The sequence below is a fragment of the Pelobates fuscus genome, chromosome 10 (genome assembly GCF_036172605.1).
Source record: "Pelobates fuscus isolate aPelFus1 chromosome 10, aPelFus1.pri, whole genome shotgun sequence".
In the NCBI taxonomy this organism is placed as follows: domain Eukaryota; kingdom Metazoa; phylum Chordata; class Amphibia; order Anura; family Pelobatidae; genus Pelobates; species Pelobates fuscus.
The window spans coordinates 110,379,508-110,402,926 of record NC_086326.1 but is presented as its reverse complement, the minus strand read 5'-3'; the positions used below and the strand labels follow the sequence as shown (position 1 = coordinate 110,402,926).

The 23,419-nt window shown below is 39.7% G+C and overlaps 1 protein-coding gene across 2 annotated transcripts in view; it reads left to right on the top strand.

The window, feature by feature from the left end:
- The window catches only part of FTSJ3 (FtsJ RNA 2'-O-methyltransferase 3), a 51,733-nt gene extending 34,315 nt beyond the window's left edge, over positions 1-17,418 (top strand). For both annotated transcript variants that reach the window (XM_063434848.1, XM_063434847.1), the window contains exons 19-22: positions 3,196-3,298; positions 10,181-10,364; positions 15,755-15,849; positions 17,059-17,418. In XM_063434848.1, coding sequence (XP_063290918.1) covers positions 3,196-3,298; positions 10,181-10,364; positions 15,755-15,849; positions 17,059-17,227 — 551 coding nt within the window. In that variant the 3' untranslated portion in view covers positions 17,228-17,418. The remainder of the gene's footprint in view (positions 1-3,195; positions 3,299-10,180; positions 10,365-15,754; positions 15,850-17,058) is intronic.
- The last annotated feature ends 6,001 nt before the right edge of the window (positions 17,419-23,419 follow it).

The window sequence follows — 23,419 nt, the reverse complement described above, 5'->3', positions numbered from 1 at the left end:
CCATATTTTTCAGTTTTTCCAGCCGTTCTTCCATTTTTTTCTGCGAAACTGTTGTGCTTCGGCGTAATCCGCCATCTTGCTTTCCATGTGGGCCGTGCTGCTAACGAGATCCGTGATATCTCGCCGGAGATCTGCAATTGCTGACTGCACTGTGGTTTGAATTTTTTTTATTTTTTTTATATTCTTTATTTTTGGTGTGCAGGGAATTTACATTCAGACAATAAAAAAAATGTCAGAGCAGTGATAACAAAGATATTGAGGAGCATAGAGCAGGAACACTTTCATAGCATTCTATGGAGCTGCACAATTTTAGATTTTTGGAATAAACAAGAGAGTTTAACATGCCTTAAATTGCATTAGTTATTAAGGTAAAATATAGATAGACATACAGGCAAGATACAATGTGTGCAATTAAGGTAGCTTAAAAGGTGATACGTAATGAACATGTGAGCAATATCTATAGTATGTTATCTATTATGTCTAGGATAGCTTCTAGGTTGCACGCATGTTAAATTTACCACTGGGCCTGAGGAGGACTAGGAAGCACTATAACCATTATAAAATAAAAGTAATGAGAAAAGACAACAGGTCAAAAGCAAATAAAATGTTATGAAAAGATGACATTCAATAGATTATATCTTGGTCGGTGTGTCTCTGCGCAGGAGTTCCCAGTCATCCGATTCCCGATATTGGGAGGCTTTTGGGAAAAGCTGGTGGGTGATCATGGGCAGCCTGCTGTTGCTCGTCAAGTCCTATTATGCTTGAGTGCCGCAGGATGAGATACAGCTTCACAGCTATGTCTTCTCGGTCCCCTTGAGGTACGTGGAGGGAGGGCTGGTTTTCCCGCGGGTAGATATGGCACTGTCCATGATATTGCCGCGCCACAGCTCTCCGTGCCCGGGCTTTAATGGTAGCTGTTTCCTTCTGTCTAAGGATCCTTGTGCGCCCGATGGCTGGATTGCGGTCCCCCAGGAGCTCCGGTTCACAAGTAACCCGTAGGGTAGGTGGGCGGTGGGTCCGAGATAGCTCAGAGTGGGCCATCGAATTAGAAGAGCCATGCGGTAAAGCATCAAGCCGTGTCAGCAGATCAACAGGGGCATTGGAGGTTTGATGCCTGCTTTCAATTCTCAGCCAGAACGCCTGGCATATTTTGTCAAATTTGGCCTCAAAAAGAGGCTTCCACGTATGGCTCTCCTGTGGTGCCTACAGTTGGGGAAATTCCAGTGCGGCAGCCATTTTGTGTCAGCAGTGCGGCTCACCCTTTTAGCTGGGTTAGAGTCAGGCAGAGCAGGGTGAGTAGCTTATCAAGTACAGCGCGGGCTGGGATAACCCCCACCAGCCCACGGGGGGGAGCACGGGGCTTTTGTTGAGATAAGGTGAGGCCCGTGTAGACCAGGCTTGGGAGGTCGACCGTGTCTCCCGCCAAGGCCACACACCAGGCCGCAAGGTTCAGTTGGCAGTTGGCAGTTCCCAAAAGCTTGTACCTGCAGGCAGTTTTGCCCACAGGACTCCTCACCAAGACCAGCTGTGGTGGATGACAATATAGGGTGCCAAGAGGTAAGTTAGTCGCGATAATAGCTAGTCTACAGAGGAGCCAGTGTAATCTGCTGCCATCCAGCTTGACGGTCAGGCCCTGCCCCCCTGTGGTTTGAATTTTAACCGCCATGTCGTCCAGCATTTTCTGGAACTGCTCCCCCTGTATATGTATAGTGTCCTGTGGGGATTGCGGCCTAGACAGGTCCCTGGTGTCTCAACTGCCGTCGCCATCTTGTTGTGTCTGCACAGCCGTCCTCACTCGCTGGTTTTGCTACAAAGAAGGAGTGTTTCTCCTTGGCATCCGCCATTTTCCATGCCCCCCTTTGTGACATGGTGGGTACACCAGTTGTGTGGGGTTATTTGTGCTGTTTAGCCGTTGTTATACTCTTATTTAGCAGTCAGCCGGGGAGATCCGTCCTTATGCGACCATTCAGCTTGAGTGTCGGCTCAGCCCCCCGATTCAGCATCTTTTTTAACATTAAATGCCATCATCTGTTTTTTATTTTTTGTTAAACTAATTCCTAAGTTGGGGAAATCTTGTTTTAGGTGTCTGGAACCCAAAACTACAAGAAGTAAAAGGCAGTGATAGTGCTCTCAATAAGATATATATGGTAAATAAGATAAAATGAGAATATACTCACAGAGATAGAGCAGGCTAACTGCTCTATGATGACCGCATTGGTGGATTGATCCCCCACCTAGGATTCTTTGGAGTACAGGAAAAAAGTAATGGTTGGCAGGTAGAATAAAAATAAGGTATAAAATAATAAATCTAGTTGCACAATAGAAGGTGACCAAAATCAATTAGTAAAAAAAAACCAGCAATAATATGCATCCAAACGCGTTTCACCGAAATGGCTTTATCAATAGAGTACTCGTTATTACTCCATTGAGAGAGCCATTTCGGTGAAACGCGTTTGGATGTATATTGCTGTATTTTTTAATTGGTTTTGGTTTAATTAAGTGTCCACAAATTACTGATTTGTAGGTGCACCAATTATTCAGTATAGAGATTTACATTGGATCATTTTCTTGCAAAAAGCATTAAATGTCCTTGCTTATGAATTCTACGTTTTTTTTTTTGTTTTTTTGTTTTTTATTGTTCAGCAATAAATCATTAATTCTCCAAGGGGGTATTTTATTAAATGTGTGAGAGCTTTTAAATTTCAATAGGACAATATTGTGATCTGACCAAACATTTTCTTTAATTTCGCTTTTAAGTAATCTATTCCTCAGAGATTTTACCTCAAATCATATCTATTCTTGAATAAGACAAATGTACTCTATGATGGGTGTAGTGTCCGCCATACATCATATAGATAAAAATTGAGAGATTTTGTTAATGCTTTAGCTTGTTTAATTATTTTATTAACAAACTATTTATTAGTTTTGTATCTTTAGGAATGTCCAATGCGTAATTAAAATCTCCTGCTACAATATAGCTTCCAGTTCTGATTTCCTCTGCTTTTTGTAGTATCTTGTTTAAATAACAGACTGGAGATATATTAGGGAGGTATATGTTGATTATGGTATATGGCGTATCTGTTTCCTCCATTTTTATTTTATGCTCCACAATTTTGAAAGTGATGGAAATTATGTTTTTATTGTTTTCAGTATATATTTATTATTGTATCTTCTTGTTCTGCTGTCTGTTTGCAGTGAAACGATCTCGTGTCCTTGGCCCAGAAGGCCTTGCTCTTGGAACAGTCATTGCTACATCAAAAAAATCTACAAGGGATATAGTTGACAATTCCTTCAATAGGTTAGTTTTTGTTCAGTTTAAAATTTTGCTGTATGCTTAGTTGGTGAAAAGTAGGCTTTACTTTTTGCATGCTCAATTCTTTATCGCATGAAACTAATGTTTTGCAAAATTCTGCACTATAAGACTACAAGAAAAAGACTCCCTTATGAAAGGGACTGAAAAGAAAGGGACCATATATAGACAAAATGTAATAAAAATTTTTTACATTTCATGATCGTAAAGGAGGGTGCAATTGCAGTAATGTGCAATATGTTAAACCACAGCAAAGAAGATTCGGGATATGGCTGTATGAATCTACAGGAAAAACATGAAACAAAACATAGTGTAATATTGTTATAAAACACAGTATTCTGTGCACAGCAATCTTTTTCACTCACAAGATGTAGACAGTATAAGCGCTCTTAGGGTGCCTCCTCCGATGTAATGGGGGGCTCGCTGGTACTTCTTATCACCTGTGGATCCTTATTCCACCAAAAGACATCCACAGGTCAGGGTTAAATAATAAAACATTTATTCAATAAAAACAGTAGTCACCAATTCAGCATAGGATATGGATAGCAGAAAAATAAAACGCGTTTCATTCTATATGAGCTTCCTCAGGGACCACAATTAAAACAATGACAATGTATCAATACACAATACAAAATTAAACATATACTAAAAAAAAAAACCCTCCCTGTGTCCTTAAATAGGGCTAGTCCCTAGAGTCCATTGGTGGATCCAGTGGGTGTACAAATCCTCTTGTTCTTGATTTGGAGGGATAATCTTCCTGTATCAGCTGTCTTTCGGTTTCCCAATTTGTGTGGGTTGTAATTCGCGCCCTTTTCTGCCGAAACCGTGACGTCGCGAGAACGTCCGCGTTCCATCAGTAACATCTCTATGGCAACCGGACGTAATCATCTTATTCAGAGCTCGGATGAGTCAGGAAGAACTAATTAAAGCCCCACATTCTACTAAAGAGGAAAGTGTTAATCATACATAATAAACACCCTCATAAGTTATCTACATGTATACAAAATGTTATTCTTATTTATTACTAATCAAATCACAGAATTAGTGTTCGTTCCTACATATAAACAAGTCATTATAATGCCTCAGTGTATTATCAAAATAATACGCCAAAAAGACTTCGGAATATAGTGGTCATATATATATTTTTTTTTTTTTATTATTATTATTTTTATTTTTTTTGCAATAAAACTTAATGAAAAAACTTATTAAAAATAAACCCCATATTTACTCCATTGTATATCACCTTATATGAACAATGACAAACTAAATAATTGTTTAGAATCACTATTCAGTGTATCTACCACATTCTATTTATCCTCTCTTTATAAACCTTTAGAGCAAACCTATTTAGCACCTTAAGGTAGTCCGTTATTATGGTTGATCAATAAAAGAATAGTGAATAATAACTTAAAAAATAATGTGCGGCAAATAACTACTTCTCATACAATCTGTTTAGTATATCTACCAGATTTTTAATTGTACGTTCCCTATACACCCTTGGAACAAACTTATTAATTACATTAGTGCAACTTATTATTGTAATTTTGATCATAAAAAGAAATGAATCATAACAAAGTAAAGGATAATTCAATATACATATAAATCCTCTTTCCAAATGGGGATTGACCCTCAACCGTAGAAAAAGACCCACAGTGTAGGCAAACACACACATAGCTTTTTTTTTTTTTGCTATTCTAAATCTTGTTTGGGCCATGTTAATCTAAGAAACAAATTAAATCAATGTCTATATTCAGACCCTTCGGTGTAAGGGTCTGCAATTTATGTATCCATAAAGTCTCCCTTTGGGCTAATCTTTGGACTGTCACCCCCACGCCAAAAAGGGGGAACTCGTTCAATTCCCCAACACCTGAAATTTTTAAATGAAAAAAAGGGGCATGATATCCAATGGGTTGGAACTGAATGTGTCATCAATCTTCTTCTGATATTAAGATGTTCTAGTAGACGAACCTTCAAAATCCTCTTCGTCCGTCCTACATATTGCATGCCACACGGACATTGTAACAAATACACCACAAAGTCCGTGTGGCAACTAATGTCATCTTTAAGTTTAAAAGTCTCCCCCGTAATTGAACTAGAAAATGAATGTGTTTTTAATGGACGCCATAGCACAGGCTTTGCAAGCACCAAAGCCTCGAAATGAGCCTGTACGAACAGGGGTAGAAACTGATGGTGGTTTGATGGCATAACTAGGTGCCAACATATCCTTCAAATTTGTATTCCTTTTATAGATCACTATGGGGTTATCCGGTAAATGTGCCCTTAAAATGGGGTCTTGTAACAGAATAGGCCAAGAACCTTGAAGACTTCTCTTAATTTTGTTATGATCAATATTGAAATGGGTGATAAATGCTGAACGGAAGCTGTCCCTAGTCTTTGGGGCGCATAATCTATTCTCCAAAAGTGTTTTCCTCTCTAGATCACCAATTCGACAAATCTCTCTCTCTAATCTCTTTCCATTGTATCTTCTATTTATAAGCTTCTTTTTAACATGTAGTGATTGGGCATAAAAGTCCTGTTTATCTGAACAATTCCGTCTAAGACGGGTAAACTGGCTTTTGGCAATCCCCCTGAGCCAGGGTTCATGATGACCACTCTTGCGGTGGACAAACCCATCACCATCAGTGGGTTTAAGAAAGTATTTACTCCTAACCTGTCCCAAATCATGGGACAGAGAGAGGTCAAGAAAATGGATCTCATCCTTGTTCCAGGTGGGAGTAAACACCAATGGTACTCATTATCATTCAGAAAATTTACATATTCTTGAAACAAAACAGAAGACCCCTTCCAAATAATAACGTCGTCAATATAACGCCGCCATAAGGACCAAGTTCGCCCTCCAGTCATGCCCAGACCACACAAATAGCTCCTCCCATCTCCTCATGTATATATTGGCATAACTAGGGGCGAACTTGGTCCCCATGGAGTTCCCCGTGATTTGCAAAAAAAATAAAAATTACCATTTAAAAAGAAATAATTGTGATACAAAATAAATTGAACAGATGAAAAAACTAAATCCTTCATATCTATTGGTAACTCCAAATCTTGCTCCATAAAGTAATCAACCGCCTCCAGACCCAATCTGTGACTAATCACCGAGTACAGAGAGGTCACATCAAGTGTGACCCTACTGATGGAACGAGATGATATGATAATTAGGGAGGCAGATAAAGGGGGGGGGGGAATAGTGCAAATGACTACTACATATTATCTCCAAGAAACAGACCATATTTTGGGGGATAGAGACACATATAGTATACTTAAATGTGATCCGATTAGCCAATTTAATATAGAGCTTCGAGTAATCTTGGATAGAGCTAGAGAAAGAGGCACTATTTCACAGAAGAATTATGATTTTTTTTTTATATCAGAAAAAAACTATTATTCCAATATTTTATTTTCTCCTCAAGACGCACAAATGTCTCCCTAATCCTCCTGGGCGACCCATAATTAGGTTGTCCCTCTCTCTTTTTTTATCTTCTATATAAAGTGGAACCACTACAGTATTAGAAGACCTCACCATTACGTCAAAGACCATTTGTAAGGATATAAGAGTTGGACTTTCTTTTCAATCTGACTTTTTTCTTTTATCTTATATTCTTGATTGTGGCGCAGCCTTTTTTATGGTTTATATTTGTTTTGTTCTAAAGGGTCTGAGGGATCCCCTTTTAAAGGGTTGCTGCCTATAAGTTAACCAGCGCTGTCTCATTCTTCTATCTTGACCCATAATTAGTAGTATCAATTCACTGACTGCTAATTTGTCTGCTTATGTTGATTCTCGATTACAGAAATATGCCCACGGGGCACCTTCATATGTGAAAGATACTAAGTCTTTTCTCCAAGAAATGGAGAATATTGAATGGGACCCGGAGTACAGTTGGGCCACACTTGATGTGACCTCTCTGTACTCGGTGATTACAGATTGGGTCTGGAGGCGGTTGATTACTTTATGGAGCAAGATTTGGAGTTACCAATAGATATGAAGGATTTTGTTTTTTCTTCTGTTCAATTTATTTTGTATCACAATTATTTCTTTTTAAATGGTCATTTTTATTTTTTTTCCAAATCACGGGGAACGCCATGGGGACCGAGTTCGCCGCCAGTTATGCCAAAATATATATGAGGAGATGGGAGGAGCTATTTGTGTGGTCTGGGCATGACTGGAGTGCGAACTTGGTCCTATGGCGGCGTTATATTGACGACGTTATTATTTGGAAGGGGTCTTCTGTTTTGTTTCAAGAATATGTAAATTTTCTGAATGATAATGAGTACCATTGGTGTTTACTCCCACCTGGAACAAGGATGAGATCCATTTCTTGACCTCTCTCTGTCCCATGATTTGGGACAGGTTAGGAGTAAATACTTTCTTAAACCCACTGATGGTGATGGGTTTGTCCACCGCAAGAGTGGTCATCATGAACCCTGGCTCAGGGGGATTGCCAAAAGCCAGTTTACCCGTCTTAGACGGAATTGTTCAGATAAACAGGACTTTTATGCCCAATCACTACATGTTAAAAAGAAGCTTATAGATAGAGGATACAATGGAAAGAGATTAGAGAGAGAGATTTGTCGAATTGGTGATCTAGAGAGGAAAACACTTTTGGAGAATAGATTATGCGCCCCAAAGACTAGGGACAGCTTCCGTTCAGCATTTATCACCCATTTCAATATTGATCATAACATTAAAAGAAGTCTTCAAGGTTCTTGGCCTATTCCGTTACAAGACACCATTTTAGGGGCACATTTCCCGGAAAACCCCATAGTGATCTATAAAAGGAATACAAATTTGAAGGATATGTTGGCACCTAGTTATGCCATCAAACCACCATCAGTTTCTACCCCTGTTCGTACAGGCTCATTTCAAGGCTGTGGTGCTTGCAAAGCCTGTGCTACGGCATCTATTAAAAACACATATTCATTTTCTAGTTCAATTACGGGGGAGACTTTTAAACTTAAAGATGACATTAGTTGCCACATGGACTTTGTGGTGTATTTGTTACAATGTCCGTGTGGCATGCAATATGTGGGACAGACTAAGGATTTTGAAGGTTCGTCTACTAGAACATCTTAATATCAGAAGAAGATTGATGACACATTCAGTTCCAACCCATTGGATATCATGCCCCTTTTTTTTCATTTAAAAATTTCAGGTGTTGGGGAATTGAACGAGTTCCCCCTTTTTGGCGTGGGGGTGACAGTCCAAAGATTAGCCCAAAGGGAGACTTTCTGGATACATAAACTGCAGACCCTTACACCTAAGGGTCTGAATATAGACATTGATTTAATTTGTTTCTCAGATTAACATGGCCCAAACAAGATTTAGAATAGATAAAAAAAAAAAAAAAGGTATGTGTGTATTTGCCTCCACTGTGGGGATTTTTCTACGGTTGAGGGTCAATCCCCATTTGGAAAGAGGATTTATATGTATATTGAATATGAAGCAGCTATCCTTTACTTTATTTGTTATGATTCATTTCTTTTTATGATCAAAATTACAATAATAAGTTGCTCTAATGTAATTAATAGGTTTGTTCCAAGGGTGTATAGGGAACGTACAACGTACAATTAAAAATCTGGTAGATATACTAAACAGATTGTATGAGAAGTAGTTATTTGCCGCACATTATTTTTTAAGTTATTATTCACTATTCTTTTATTGATCAACCATAATAACGGACTACCTTAAGGTGCTAAATAGGTTTGCTCTAAAGGTTTATAAAGAGAGGATAAATAGAATGTGGTAGATACACTGAATAGTGATTCTAAACAATTATTTAGTTTGTCATTGTTCATATAGGGTGATATACAATGGAGAAAATATTCTTTTTACTAAGTTTTTTCATTGTTTTATTTAAAAAAAAAAATAGATATAGAGATAGATATGGTCACTTTATATGACCACTATTACACATAATCACCTTATATTACCAAGTCTGTTTGGCTTATATTTTTGACGATAATACACTGAGGCATTATAATTACTTGTTCATATGTAGGAACGAACACTAATTCTGTGATTTGATTAGTAATAAATAAGAATAACATTTTGTATACATGTAGATAACTTATGAGGGTGTTTATTATGTATGATTAACACTTTCCTCTTTAGTAGAATGTGGGGCTTTAATTAGTTCTTCCTGACTTATCCGATCTCTGAATAAGATGATTACGTCCGGTTGCCATAAAGATGTTACTGATGGAACGCGGACGTTCTCGTGACGTCACTTACGGTTTCGGCAGAAATGATCACTTCCGGTATCTGCCGAAAAGGGCGCGAATTACAACCCACACAAATTGGGAAACCGAAAGACAGCTGATACAGGAAGATTATCCCTCCAATCAAGAACAAAGAGGATTTGTACACCCACTGGATCCACCAATGGACTCTAGGGACTAGCCCTATTTAAGGACACAGGGAGGGTTTTTTTTTTAGGATATGTTTATTTTTGTATTGATACATTGTCATTGTTTTAATTGTGGTCCCTGAGGAAGTTCATATAGAACGAAACGCGTAGGACTGTTTTTCTGCTATCCATATCCAATGTTGAATTGGTGACTACTCTTTTTATTGAATAAATGTTTTATTATTTAACCCTGACCTGTGGATGTCTTTTGGTGGAATAAGGATCAATAGGTGATAAGAAGTACCAGCGAGCCCCCCATTACATTGGGGGAGGCACCCTAAGTCTGAATTGTTGTATATATTCAACACTGCACTGGAAGGCTTAACAAGTGGTGATTTCAAAGCTCTCTACTTTCTATTAATGAAAGCTGTCGTCTGAACTGTAACTCAATCCTCTCCTTTATAGTGGAGTCAATTTATTATTATTATTTTTTTTAAACTAATATTAGATATGCCTTTAATGAAGAAGAGGATGAGCTTCCTGACTGGTTTGTGACCGAGGAAAAAAAGCACCGTATAATTCAGGTTCCTGTAAACAAACAGATGATGGATGAATATCGCAAGAGGCAACAAGAGCTCAATGCTCGTCCAATCAAAAAAGTGGCAGAAGCAAAAGCCAGAAAAAGGAGACGGGTAAGGCATTATGGGACACATAACATCTAGACAAATAAAATAAGGATGTGCACTAAATGAGGAATAAAAGTGAACAGGCCATTTCATTTATTCATTAACCCCTTAGTGACCAGACCACTTTTAAATTTTCTTACCGTTAAGGACCAGGGTAATTTTTACATTTCAGCTGTGTTTTTGTTTAGCTGTAATTTTTCTCTTACTCATACTGTACCCGCACATATTGTATACCATTTATCTCGCCATTAAATGGTCTTTCCAAAGATACTATTTTAATCATATCATATAATTTACTATAAAATAAATTATAAAATATGATGAAAAAATAAAAATCTTTTTTGAATTTTGACCTCCAAAATCTGTTGCGCGTCTACAACCGCTAAAAAAACACCCGTGCTAAATAGTTTATAAATTTTTGTCCTGAGTTTAGAAATACCCAATGTTAACATGTTGTTGTTGGTTTTTTTTTGTTTGTTTTTTTGCATGTTATAGGGCTATAAGTACAAGTAGGACATTGCTGTTTCAAAATATATATTCTTAAAATTTATAGTGACATTGTAATACTGTTATCTGTCATAAATCTCTGAATCACACCTCACATGTACATATTTTTTTTAAAGTACACTACCCAGGGTATTTAATATGGGGTATGTCCAGTCTTTTTTAGTACCCACTTAGTCACAAACACTGGCCAAAATTAGCATTTTTATTTGTTTATGTGTTAAAAATGCAAAAAAAAACTTTCACTGACAATATCATCGTTGTGATATGTTTTACTGTTTTGAAACACTAACATTTGTGTTCAGCGAAGTCTACCGAGTAAAACAGTACCCATGTACAGGTTTTAGGGTGTCTTGGAAAGTTACACGGTTAAATATTGTGCTAGCAAATTAAATTCTCTGGACTTTCGGCCTGGGTTGTCAGGCAAGTCCCCCAAATTGCAATCAATAAAATTACTCAATTATGTAAAAAATTTACATAAATATGCAAGTAGAATCTGGTAAGACAACTTCTTTCAGGCAGAGAATTCCACATCGTTATTCTTACTGTAAAGAACCCTTTCCTCTGTTTTAAATGAAAAGTCTTTCTTCCAGTCTCAGTTTGTAACCTCTTGTCTATTGTATATTCCTGCTAATGAACAGGTTAGCAAATAGTTGTTTAGATACTGACATTATATATATTTCTCTAATGCTATCATATACCCGATCAGGTGCCCTTATTTTTTTTATTTTTTTCTAGCTTTTCCTCATAAGTTTTACACCCCCTTACTAATTTTGTAGCTCGTCTCTGCACTTTTTCTAGTTCTGCAATGTCCTTCTTTAAAACTGGTGCCCTCAAGTGCACAGCATATTCAAGGTGAGGCAAAATTATATTTTTAACATGTAAATCAATACCCCCTTTTATTCACGAAAGCACCTTACTAGCTTTTGCAACAGCAGACCAGCATTGCATACTGTTGCCTAGTTTGTGATCTATATCCCAAGCCCTTTTAATGTTTTCCCTCTTTCATGTAGAAGTGGCCTGTGCGTTCCTTATTTCAAAATTCATGACTTTACATTTAACTGTATTTAATCTCATCTGCCCTTTGCCTGCCCAGTCCCCCAATTTATCCAAATCACTCTGTAGAGAAGTTAGAAACATAGAATGTGACGGCAGATAAGAACCATTCGGCCCATCTAGTCTGCCCAAGTTGTATCATGTTCAGATGGTATTCCCTTACCTAGTTTTGTGTCTTTTGCAAAAACAGACAAATTACTTTCAATGCCCACTTGAAGTGAAGTGGACCTAGCACAGAATCCTGTGAGGATATTTATGGGGTGATAAATATTAAAATAATATTTTCATAAAAATTATCAAAAATGAATTAAATTTTTATATCAAAAATGTATATATTGGCACTGTTCCAAGGTGTTATTAATTTAAAGCAAAGGGTTACCCGCGATTTTTAACCCTTATAGACCCTGGAGTACATTTATCAGAGGATTTATATTTCACACATTAATCACAAACAAATTATAAAAATGTAATTTATTGTGACTAATAATATGTAAAATGCGTGATAACAATCAGTGAATTATTACGTTTAAAATAATTATAAAGGGGGGGGGGGGCGGACCGTCGAGCCATCTCATGCAGCTCCGGTCCTAAGCCCGAAAAATACAGATATTCCGCTCACAAATCGACCAGATACCCGATAAAATGCCATATTTGACTAGAGAAGCCGGCCAGCATCACGCAGAACCCAAACGGCAGCCGCAGACCCTATAAATAGGAGGAATCTGAAAGCTCGGGTCTACCAGACGGCATGAACCTGCAGCCTACTGCTAAACCTGGAAAAGCCCTGCTTATGCTCCGTGAACACACATGATATGGCCTGTCCTCCCCAACATGCAAGAGGCGACTGGAGAAGCTGTGCTGCGGCTGTTATATTTTCTTTTTTTTTTTTACTTCTTTACTTAATTGTTTTATACCCTTTTACTTTATATAACCTGGCCACACGTGCTTGGACCAAGATCCCTGGGGCTCAGAAGAGAACCTACCCAGGCATCTTAACGGAGGGCCCTATCCTACGAGCCCCTCCAAACCCCCGGGGGCACCCTTCCCCATTTTTACTTTACCCTTCTCTTATAACCTAAGGTATCACACTACAACTAGCCAGATGGCTAGGGGGAGACATACTTGCCACAAACCCAATGTGTTGCCTGGACTGCAAAACCATAGCCCCAACTGCAACACTGATTCCTCACCTATAAGTTACGCGCCTATATGTTGATGCACTTCCACTAACTCTAAGGCAGGCACCTGAAGCTTCCGTTGATAATATTGTTAACTAATCTAATTGTTCTGATTGAGTTTAATGTGCACATCTTTCTAACTGTGTCCACTTATTATGCAATATGCTCCTGCACTGTTATCACATGTTAAATGTTACTACACTACACTCACACCTTTAACTATAGCGCCTACAAGCAGAGAAGTTCCATGTAAAACACCCTACGGAGGCCCTGATTAAGATCCTGAAATTGCAATAGGGCTATCAGAACAATCCATGCTACACTGTAAGGTCGCATCAATACTGAATGTCGACCCGCTCACTTATGCCACTTATCATTTTAGCTGTTACTTTTAATTTTTAGCCCTGTTTCTCCACAATGGCAACATTTTAGAATGTTATCTACGTCATCGAACTATCTTGTTGTGACATGACCTATTATAAGAGACCAAAAATTTAAAATTGTGCATGCATACTGGTCTACCCCATTGTTAAATGTGTTGCAAACTGGCTTGAGGATTGCCGTCGGGGTACCTCATACTTGTATGTTATCTTCGATATGCACTGCAAAAATAAAGAATTCAAAAAAATAAATAATTATAAGAAATGGCAATGGTTTAACACAATTTACAGATAGCTAAATCTAGCAACATTTATATCGACATGTATACAGTTTTCAGCAAGATTTATGTTTTGCTAAACATTCCTTAACACTGCATCAGTTTGAAATTTCTTTACACAGAACTCTTCGCATCATCACCGCAGCACAGCATAGAGCAATAAAAACTTGCTGACAGTCTGACTCCTTGAATTAACTTTCTCACTGCTGGTTACAATTCTCACTGGGGAATAATCAGATCAATTAATCATTCCTTCCATCCAATAAAAACCAAGAATAACCGAACAGATTTTACCTTGCAGAGGATTAGACTTCCTAATTAAGATTTACTATTTCTAAATTTTGTAAGCTAATATATCTGGATAATTGCCGGATATTCTATTTTTAAAGTTAAAAGTGATGTAGAATTCATTGGTCCACCTGCAGGAATGGAATTACAAATTCTATATATTAACAAATCATTAGATGTCCCATTCCCAGTATTACTCTCTCTCCTTTGTCCTTAATTTTTAAAGGAGAATTTCTCTATACGTCCCTAGTTGACAGTGACTAATAGAGTAAGGTGGGCGTGTCTTTCCTACAGACTCCTCTAGATTTGGGTCAGTAGATGGTGCAATTACATCACAGAAAATTCTTGTCAGGGGTGCATTTACTATTTTGTATAAAGGGTTAACTGAATTTAGTGATACGTTTTGACATCATCTGGGCTATCTTTATGATACCGATTTGTCAAAAGCTGTCAATATTCAAAGGCTTTTCAAAGTCTGACTGTCTCCTTCTGGACTATAAAATTAGATTTTTACATGTCCTTGGTTTCACCCTCTTAATACAATGTAACTTTGTATCATCAGATCCATAATATTTAAAAAGTAAATTAATTACTTTAGTGTTGTAAAATGTCTTCTGTGACTGCTTTTCTTGTGTGAAACAGTTTGTAGTCCTTAGTAATGTTACACGTGATTTATACATGTCTATTACACATATTCCACTAACGTTAGTAAATAATATGGCATTTCTTAATTGATATTATATCCATGAATATTCTAATGTTATTAACTATTACTATTTATATATAATTATATACAGTTATATGTATATTTGTGTCTGGGTTGTTGTTGTTTTCAACCCCCTTTCTGCTGCAAACATCATGTCTTATCTCTGCCAATGTTTACATTAGATGCATTCCTCTGCTCAATGCTGAATTGAGTATAGAGAGAAAAAAAAAGGGAATGTTACAAAATGCAGTCACCTCTGTTCTGATGGTGACTTACAGTATACATTTTTAATTTCTATCTTAACACAAAATGTCTCAGTGTAGATACCCTGACAATCCTGAGGCACTTTGCTTACCACTTTTTTGTCCAGTTTTCCATTTACAACTACTCTCTACACGCTATCCTTAAAGGGACACTGTGCACCCAGACCACTTCAGCCCATGGAAGTTGTCTGGGTGCAAACACACATCATCCTTAACCATGAGCATGTAACAGTTTATAAAAACTGTAATAATTACTTGCTGGTGTTAACTCCATCTAGCGGCTGTCTCCCAGAGGGACTTCCTGGTGCTTAGACGACTTTTGGTAGTCTAAACGACGCTGAACGTCCTCATGCTATGCATGAGGACTTCCAGCGTCGCCGGAATCCCCATAGGAAGCATTGAATAATACTTTTCTACGGGGAGATCCTAATGCGAGCGCGGCCATTTCCGCGCATGCACATTAAGCCTCCCCCACTGGTAGCTGACGGTGGGGGAGAAGCGTGGGCAGAGCAGGACCCAGGTAAATGATAGAAGGCGTTGTTAACCCCGTCTGCACCACGGGGGGATTAGAGGGTTTTGACAAAGGGGGAATCTATAGTGCCAGGGAAACAAGTTTGTTTTCCTGGCACTGTATTTTTTCTTTTAAGCTAGTGTTCTATCAAATATCTTCCTTTCTTCGCCTTTGATTTGCACTTTGTCTCCTTTGTAGATGATGGAAATGTTTTTTTTTTTAATTTAAACAGATGCTTAAGAAAATGGAGCAAGCCAAGAAGAAGGCTGAAGCTGTGGTTAACACAGTTGACATCTCCGAGAGAGAAAAGGCTGCACAGCTACGCAGGTGAAGTATCTTTTACATTCCTACCCCTCCTCAATCCAAATTTTCATACATATAAACATATGATAGATATTTTATAGGATTTTCATTGAAATTTCATTGGCGACATGAACACTTTCAGTACATGTGCCAGTTTAAAACAAATTTATTTTTGTTGTCCAGAATTTATTTTTTATATTTTTCTTCAATTTTAAAGCAGCTTTGTCACTTCTTATTTTCAAAGATATAATCTTTAAAAATTAGAATGGTCATTCTGACTGCTGGAACTGCTTTGAAGTTCCTAAACGGACCAAAGAGATCATAAGACAAAAAGTGACTACTTTCTCTTATGGGCAAACCTGAAGTTGCCAAACTGTGGGCTTCGCTGTCAACTTTTTCCAAATATATGCAGCTGTTGTGGGAATCAGGCATGATTCTCATTTATCGTGAGATGTGATCTATGGAGGCTATGATCTCAACGCATCCTCTGTAGACCTCAGTGTTATACTTTCGTGGCAGCACCAGAAGCAGAGGTCTAGGTAGCAGCTGTAAGAGACAGTTCTATTTACATGAGACTATCTTCCACAGCCACCACAATCTAAGTGGAGATAACGTGACCGTTCCGCATTAATCGTTTCAGTACAAATAGGCACTGTTTCATGAACTAATTTAGGAACAGCCCCCTGGCTGCCAGGAGGGCTTGCCGATTCATTCGGAGATTTTCCACAGGGAAGCATTAGTCTTATGCTTCCCTATAGGAGGCATTATACTGGCACCTACAGTAGTTGCCAATCTTGTCCTGACACGAAGAGAGACTGTCATCACCGACAATCTCCTGGATGTAAAGTGGAGCAGCGGTGAGAAAAAGGCAAGTGTTAATGTGGTGGGGTTTTTTTTGTTTGCGTGTGTGGGGAAAATGGTAGGGACGCCTTATGTTTTTAGGGTTAAAGGTACACTCCAAATAGTAAAACCTAAAGTGTTTTTTTTTTTTTTTAAACTCTGGAATGTTTCTTTAAGATGCAGTATGCTGTAAAACATGCATTTATTTATTTTTGCCAAAAAAATGCAAATAACTATTTCAGGCCAACATCTGTAAAATACCTAGAAATGTTCTGCCCTAAAAAGAAAATCAGGCAAATATTTTACATGTAATATTCACAGTTACAAACCTATTAATTCCCTGTGTGTTCTGTGTACTTGGCAATAAATGGTTCCTTATTTATGTACCCACAGTGTATATAAAAAGGCTGGACTTGGAAAAGAAAAGCGCCAGGTTACGTATGTGGTAACTAAGAAAGGGGCTGGGCGCAAAGTTCGGCGGCCAGCTGGAGTCAAGGGTCAATTCAAGGTTGTGGATGCAAGGATGAAGAAGGATATGAGAAGTCAACAAAAGAGAAAATAAATAAGTGGACACTTGCATTGCGCCATGTTGATATTATGGCAATTTGTCAGATTTGTGATCAGTTCTTTGTCATTTTAACATTTCTTCCTGGCTGTCTTTTTAATACCTGGTCACAAAATGATTTTCTGTTCTTTTCAACTGAAAGTGCAAGCTTTATGAATGACCATGTTCTGTATTGTGTAAATAAAAAATCTTCTCTATGCTGTTGTGCATGTTTTAGAATTATTCAGAGACCATTTAATCTCTAGAATCTGAATGATGGTGAAACGGAGTGCAAAATGGCCAAGTTGTGGCTCAAGCGGAGTTGGCTAATAAATCCGCTATTTGATTCTATATTCATTGGTACTACTACAGTGCGAAAAGTTCCCCTGGCAGAGTGCAAGGATTTTTTTTTATTATTACATAGTTACATAGCTGAAAAGAGACTTGCGTCCATCACGTTCAGCCTTCTTCTATGTTTTTACTTTTGATCCAAAAGAAGGCAAAAAACCCAGTCTGAAGCGCTTCCAATTTTACAACAAACTAGGAAAAAATTCCAAAATGGCAGTCCGATATTTCCTTGGATCAAGCAGCTTATTAGCCCACTAATTAGAAATTATATCCCTGTATGTTATGTTTTTGGAAGTATTTATCCAATTACTGTTTAAATATCTGTATGGACTCTGAAAAAAAACACTTCTTCAGGCAGAGAATTCCATATCCTTATAGTTTTTACTGTAAAAAAAAAACAAAAAACTTTTGTTTGCTTTAGATTAAATCTCCTTTCTTCCAGCTCATGCATGACCTCATGTCCTATGTTTATGAATAGATTTCCAGATAATGGCTTGTACTGACCCTGAATATATTTGTATAATGTTATCATATCCCCTCTGAGGTTCCTCTTTTCCAAACTAAAGAGATTTACATTTTTTAACCTTTCTTTATAACTGAAATGCTCCATTCCTTTTATCAATTTTGTAGCTTGTCTTTGCACTTTTTCTAGATTTATTTTGAAAAGTACAGCATAAAAATACCCCAAAATACTGCATCTCTTTCTATGAAACCATAGCACCCCCTCTACTAAATCCCAGTCCTCCCCGTATACTAAATCCCAGCACCCCCCTATCCAAATAGCAGATTCCACTCACATTGTCACTGCCAGTATGCGACTCGGGAATCTGGCTAGTATACCCCAAATGGCGCCGTTCGCACCCTGTGCCAAAGCAAATCCTCCCGCTACTTCTTGAAAACCTGTGATGGTGGAGCACATCGACGTCACGAGATGTGGCGTTACGTGCCCCCCTGCACCTCCAGGTCCTCCACTGTCCAGCCATGGCCATCATAACACTGACCGACACACACACACACACACACTTTCACTCACTGACACATAATCACAAATCATTTTATTTATTGCTTCCTAACTTTGGGGGCTGGTGTGGGGCCCTCTTCTTTTTGGAGCTTAGTCTTCCTTCTCCTCACTGCTCAATCTCGCACTCAGTTTAGTGATGCCAGGTGCAGAAATATGACGTCATATTCCGGCACCTGGCATCACTACAGACGGTGCGTGCGAGTGAGCAGTGAGGAGCAGGAAGACTGAGCTCCCCTCGGCCGGGTTAATTTTAGCAGAGTAGGCAACTGCAATGTGGGGAGTGCAGGTACCTACTCTGCTTTAACAGTAAGCATGTACTCGTGGCTTGCCGGACCGCAAAGGTGTCCATTGTGGGCTGCTAGTTTGACATGCTTGATTTAGGGTGTTGGTTGCTTGTGCATTCTTGACCCCAAACTGCATAACTTTGTATTTCTCTACATTAAATTTAATCTGCTATTTTAGTGCTCATCCCCCCCATACTATCTAAATCCCTCTGCAGCAAAGCAATATCTGGCTCACATTTTATTACTTTACAAAGTTGTGTGTCATCTGCAAACACTAAAACATGGCTTCCAATGACTAATTCAAGATCATTTATAAATGTTAAATAGAAGCGGTCCCAAAACAGAACCCTGAGGGACACCACTTACCACTTTTGTCCAGCTTGAAAATGTACCATTAAAAGGGACACTATAGTCACCTGAACAACTTCAACTTAATGAGGTTGTTCAGGTGAGAACTATTGCTCCCTGTAGTCTCTTATGTAAACACTGTATTTTCTGACACAATACAGTGTTTACATTGAAAGCTAGGAACACCTCCAGTTGCAGTTACTGAGAGTGAACCAGAGGGACTTCGGAAATGATAGGCATAATATGCTTCCATCCACTCAGATCTGCTGTCAGCAGAGCACAGGGCAGCACTGTGCACAGCATCCTGTGATTCAGTATCTCCTCCCTTTGCATGCAGACACTGAACTTTCCTCATGGAGATTCATTGATTCAATTCATCTCTATGAGGAGATTGGCCAGGGCTTTTGAATCATGCTGGCTACTACATGTCAGCAGACTGCTTGTTTTTCTGAGTCTAACAGCATGCAGATTTACAGCTTCAGGCTTGAATACAGTAAGATTTTTACTATATTTATGGAGGCATGTGGGGCCCAGGGGGGCTAGATGGTTGTAACGGATCACCTGGCACCCCGACCGGGTACCTCCGTTAAAGGATGCTCCTAGTGCTTCCTGAGGACTCCAAGCACTCTGGCAGACACCACAATCACCGAATCCGAGAAACCTTTAAATTCTCCCAAGCATATGAATGCTGTAGACCATTGAATAGGAACCATACGAATAGGCTTGTACTCCTAGCAGTCAACTGGAACAGCATGCAATAAATCCTTCCCCCCAATAATGAGACGACACATCACTTTGAGGGTAAAACAGGAACTCAGGACTGGCTCATCCAGCCTGGCTTTTATTACACTAATCCACATACAGGCCACACCCAGGGGGAGGCATAAAATAACCAATCACATACATGGTTCAGCCCACACATCCCCTCCCCTCAGATAACATTAAACTCAATTATCCGGTACACTTTTTCAGCCAAGTTCTGGATGTACCCCAAAACCCGGGGGTACACCTTTAAATCCAGCATCGCTGGATAGCCCTTATTCAGGGGGACAACATATCCAAAATTCAAGTAATTCGGATGAATGGTTCGTGAGATATGGGGTTCCAAAGATTTGACCGACCGCATGGGTAAAGTATCCGAAAACAGTTCCATGCATTTTGGCCCTGCGGTCGGTCACAAACAAGGGAATGAAAACAGGCGAATTGCCTGTGTTATAGAGCCTGGAGAGGGTTTGAATGAATTCCCTTGTTTGTGGGGTTCTTTCTACCGAACGGCGGGTCATTCGGTAGTTTCCATACGAATTTCTGGAAGTATGGAGGTCTCAGCGGTGTTTGCCTAGTCAAGTGTCCGATTTTAGTTCCAGACACTCGACGGCAAAACACCGCTGTTCGGTAGTTTAAGATGGCCGCCGCCACGTGTTTGTTTCCCGAATGGCGGCCACCCAGAGGACAAAGAATACATTACATGATTGCCAATTACCCGTTTGCAACATTGTTGCAAACTGTAATTGGAGGCACACTTATTCCTGGGTGGTCTGGTTGTTCGGTAGTTTCACTCAATATAATAAATGGAGTGATTCTACCGAACAATCAGATGAATGCTGCATACATATCCCAGGTTAAACTTAACACACAAATACACATATAATATTACAGGCAGTACACTAGAATATGTATCACAGTCTTAAAGGGACAGTAGTCCCAAAAGTCCCAATATGTCCATAGATGCTGTTAAAAGGGCCAGTAGCAGCAATATACAGTACAATATGCCCCAAATAACCTAGGGGCCATAGTCAGCAGGTAGGAGGCTAGCAAACAGGCTTCTCCAGGGCCCAGTGGCGAGGTTGGTTTCGCCACAATGGTGTTAACACTATAGGGTCAGGAATACTTAATCTACAAATTATCTGTGCTACATGAAGTATCTTATTCACTAAAAAGTGAATTGATAAGGAAATTGCAATATCTAGGCCAATGTAATTGACTTGGGGGGAAAAAAAGAGTTTGAATCATTTTTCCAGTATATTACTAGGTGAACCCCAATCTTCACTGTAGCGGAGAGCTGATTTCTCACAGCTGAACTCCACCAATATATCCAGAGGATGCAGGAACAAGTAGTAAATCCCAGAGCATATCCCACACAGTCAGCAATACAATCCAGAAATATCCCATCACATTTCCCAATAACTGGACGACACACAGTATCAGGAGTAGAACTTCACTTTTAATCACACAACCCCTGCTTTTATGCAATGCTCCCATGCAAGGGAGCCACCCACAATAATTAGTACATTAACCAATAAAGTACAAGGTACAACCCACACATCTCCTCCCCTCAGCTTATCTGTTAACAGAATTAAAATGTACATATTTTTCTGCAACTTCTAGATGTACCCCAAATACATAGGGTACACTCCTAAGTGGTATCCCCTGGTAGCCCTGATCTGGGTGAATAGCATATTCAAAAATCACCCAGATCGGACCAGGGGTTTGGGAGTTATGGGGTTTAAAAGTTAGGTGGATTTCCCTTTAGTTCCACTGAAGCATGGCTCTCCAGCCCAAAACCAGTTCCAACTAGTCTGGCAGTGTGTCTGGGACAACGCCCTGCTGGAGAACAATGGGACAGGAAACGGGGGAGGGGTGCACCTTCCTATACACAATCGATACACAGTCTGATAGAAGTCCATACACTGTGCTTATTATTATTGCCATTTATATAGCGGCAACAGATTCTGTAGCGCTTTACAATATTATGAGAGGGGATTTAACTATAAATAGGACAATTACAAATAAACTTACAGGAACAATAGGTTGAAGAGGACCCTGTTCAATCGAGATTACATTCTATAGGAGGTGGGGTGTAAAACACATTAGGACAGGAATTTGCAATCAAATAAGCTGGGCTGCCCTTTAGGAGAGGGCAAGAGACAGGTATGTGAGGTAGGGGTTAGTCTTGGAGGCCATAAGCTTTCCTAAAGAGATGGGTTTTAAGGCACTTCTTAAAAGATGCAAGACTAGGGGAGAGTCTGATGGCGGTAAGCAGGCTATTCCAAAGGAAGGGAGCCGCCCGCGAGAAGTCCTGCAAGCGCGAGTTGGCCTTACGGGTGCGGACAACGGACAGGAGGTGGTCACGGGCAGAGCGGAGAGACCGAGAAGGGACATACCTATGGATCTGTGAGGAGATATGAGGGGCTAGAGTTGTTCAGTGCTTTATAGGTGTGAGTTAGTACCTTGAATTGACTCCTATAGCATACAGGAAGCCAATGTAAGGACTGGCAGAGGGGTGAGGTGTGAGAGAAACGACTAGAGAGGAAAATCAGTCGAGCAGCAGCGTTCATTACAGACTGTAGGGGTGCAGTATGGCTTTTGGGAAGACCAATCAGGAGAGGGTTACAATAATCCATGCGGGAAATTACCAGAGCATGGACAAGCTCCTTGGTAGTATCTGGTGCAAGAAAGGGGCGGATGCGGGCTATGTTTTTAAGATGGAATCTACAGGATTTGGCAACATGCTGGATGGGAGGCTCAAAGGTGAGACCAGAGTCAAGTATGACGCCAAGACAGCGCGCTTGCAAGGATGGACTGATGTTGGCACCACAAACTTGAAGGGAGAGCGAAAGAGGAGGATCAGTATTAGGAGGAGGAAAGACAAGGAGCTCAGTTTTTGAGAGATTGAGTTTCAGAAAGCAGGAGGACATCCAGTCAGAGATGGAAGAAAGGTGACACGTTGCAGGACGGCAGGGGAGAGGTCCGGGGAGGAGAGATATAGCTGGGTGTCATCAGCGTACAGGTGGTAGTGGAATCCAAAAGAGGTAATAAGTTTGCCAAGAGAGGCAGTATAAAGAGAAAATAGAAGGGGACCAAGGACGGAGCCTTGGGGGACTCCAACCGAGACAGGGCAAGGGAAGGAGGTAGCATTAGAAAAAGAGAGAGACTGTCTTTAAAGGGCAATACCCCCAGGGCCATAATCACTGAGCAGGAGGTGAGCCATCCCCCTCCAGGAAACTGGGGCGTACTCTGGTATAGGACCCAGTCCGCTACATTTCCCCCTTTACCAAAAAGACTATCCAGACTCCAGACCTCCAATCGGTCTGGGGTGCTGATAGTCGGCCGACCTTTCTTACCCGGTGTAGCTGTCCCGGTGTCCTCCTGCCACATGTGCCCCATTGTAAATCCATAGTCTGGTAGCAAAGTAACCAGGGCGCCCTCTCC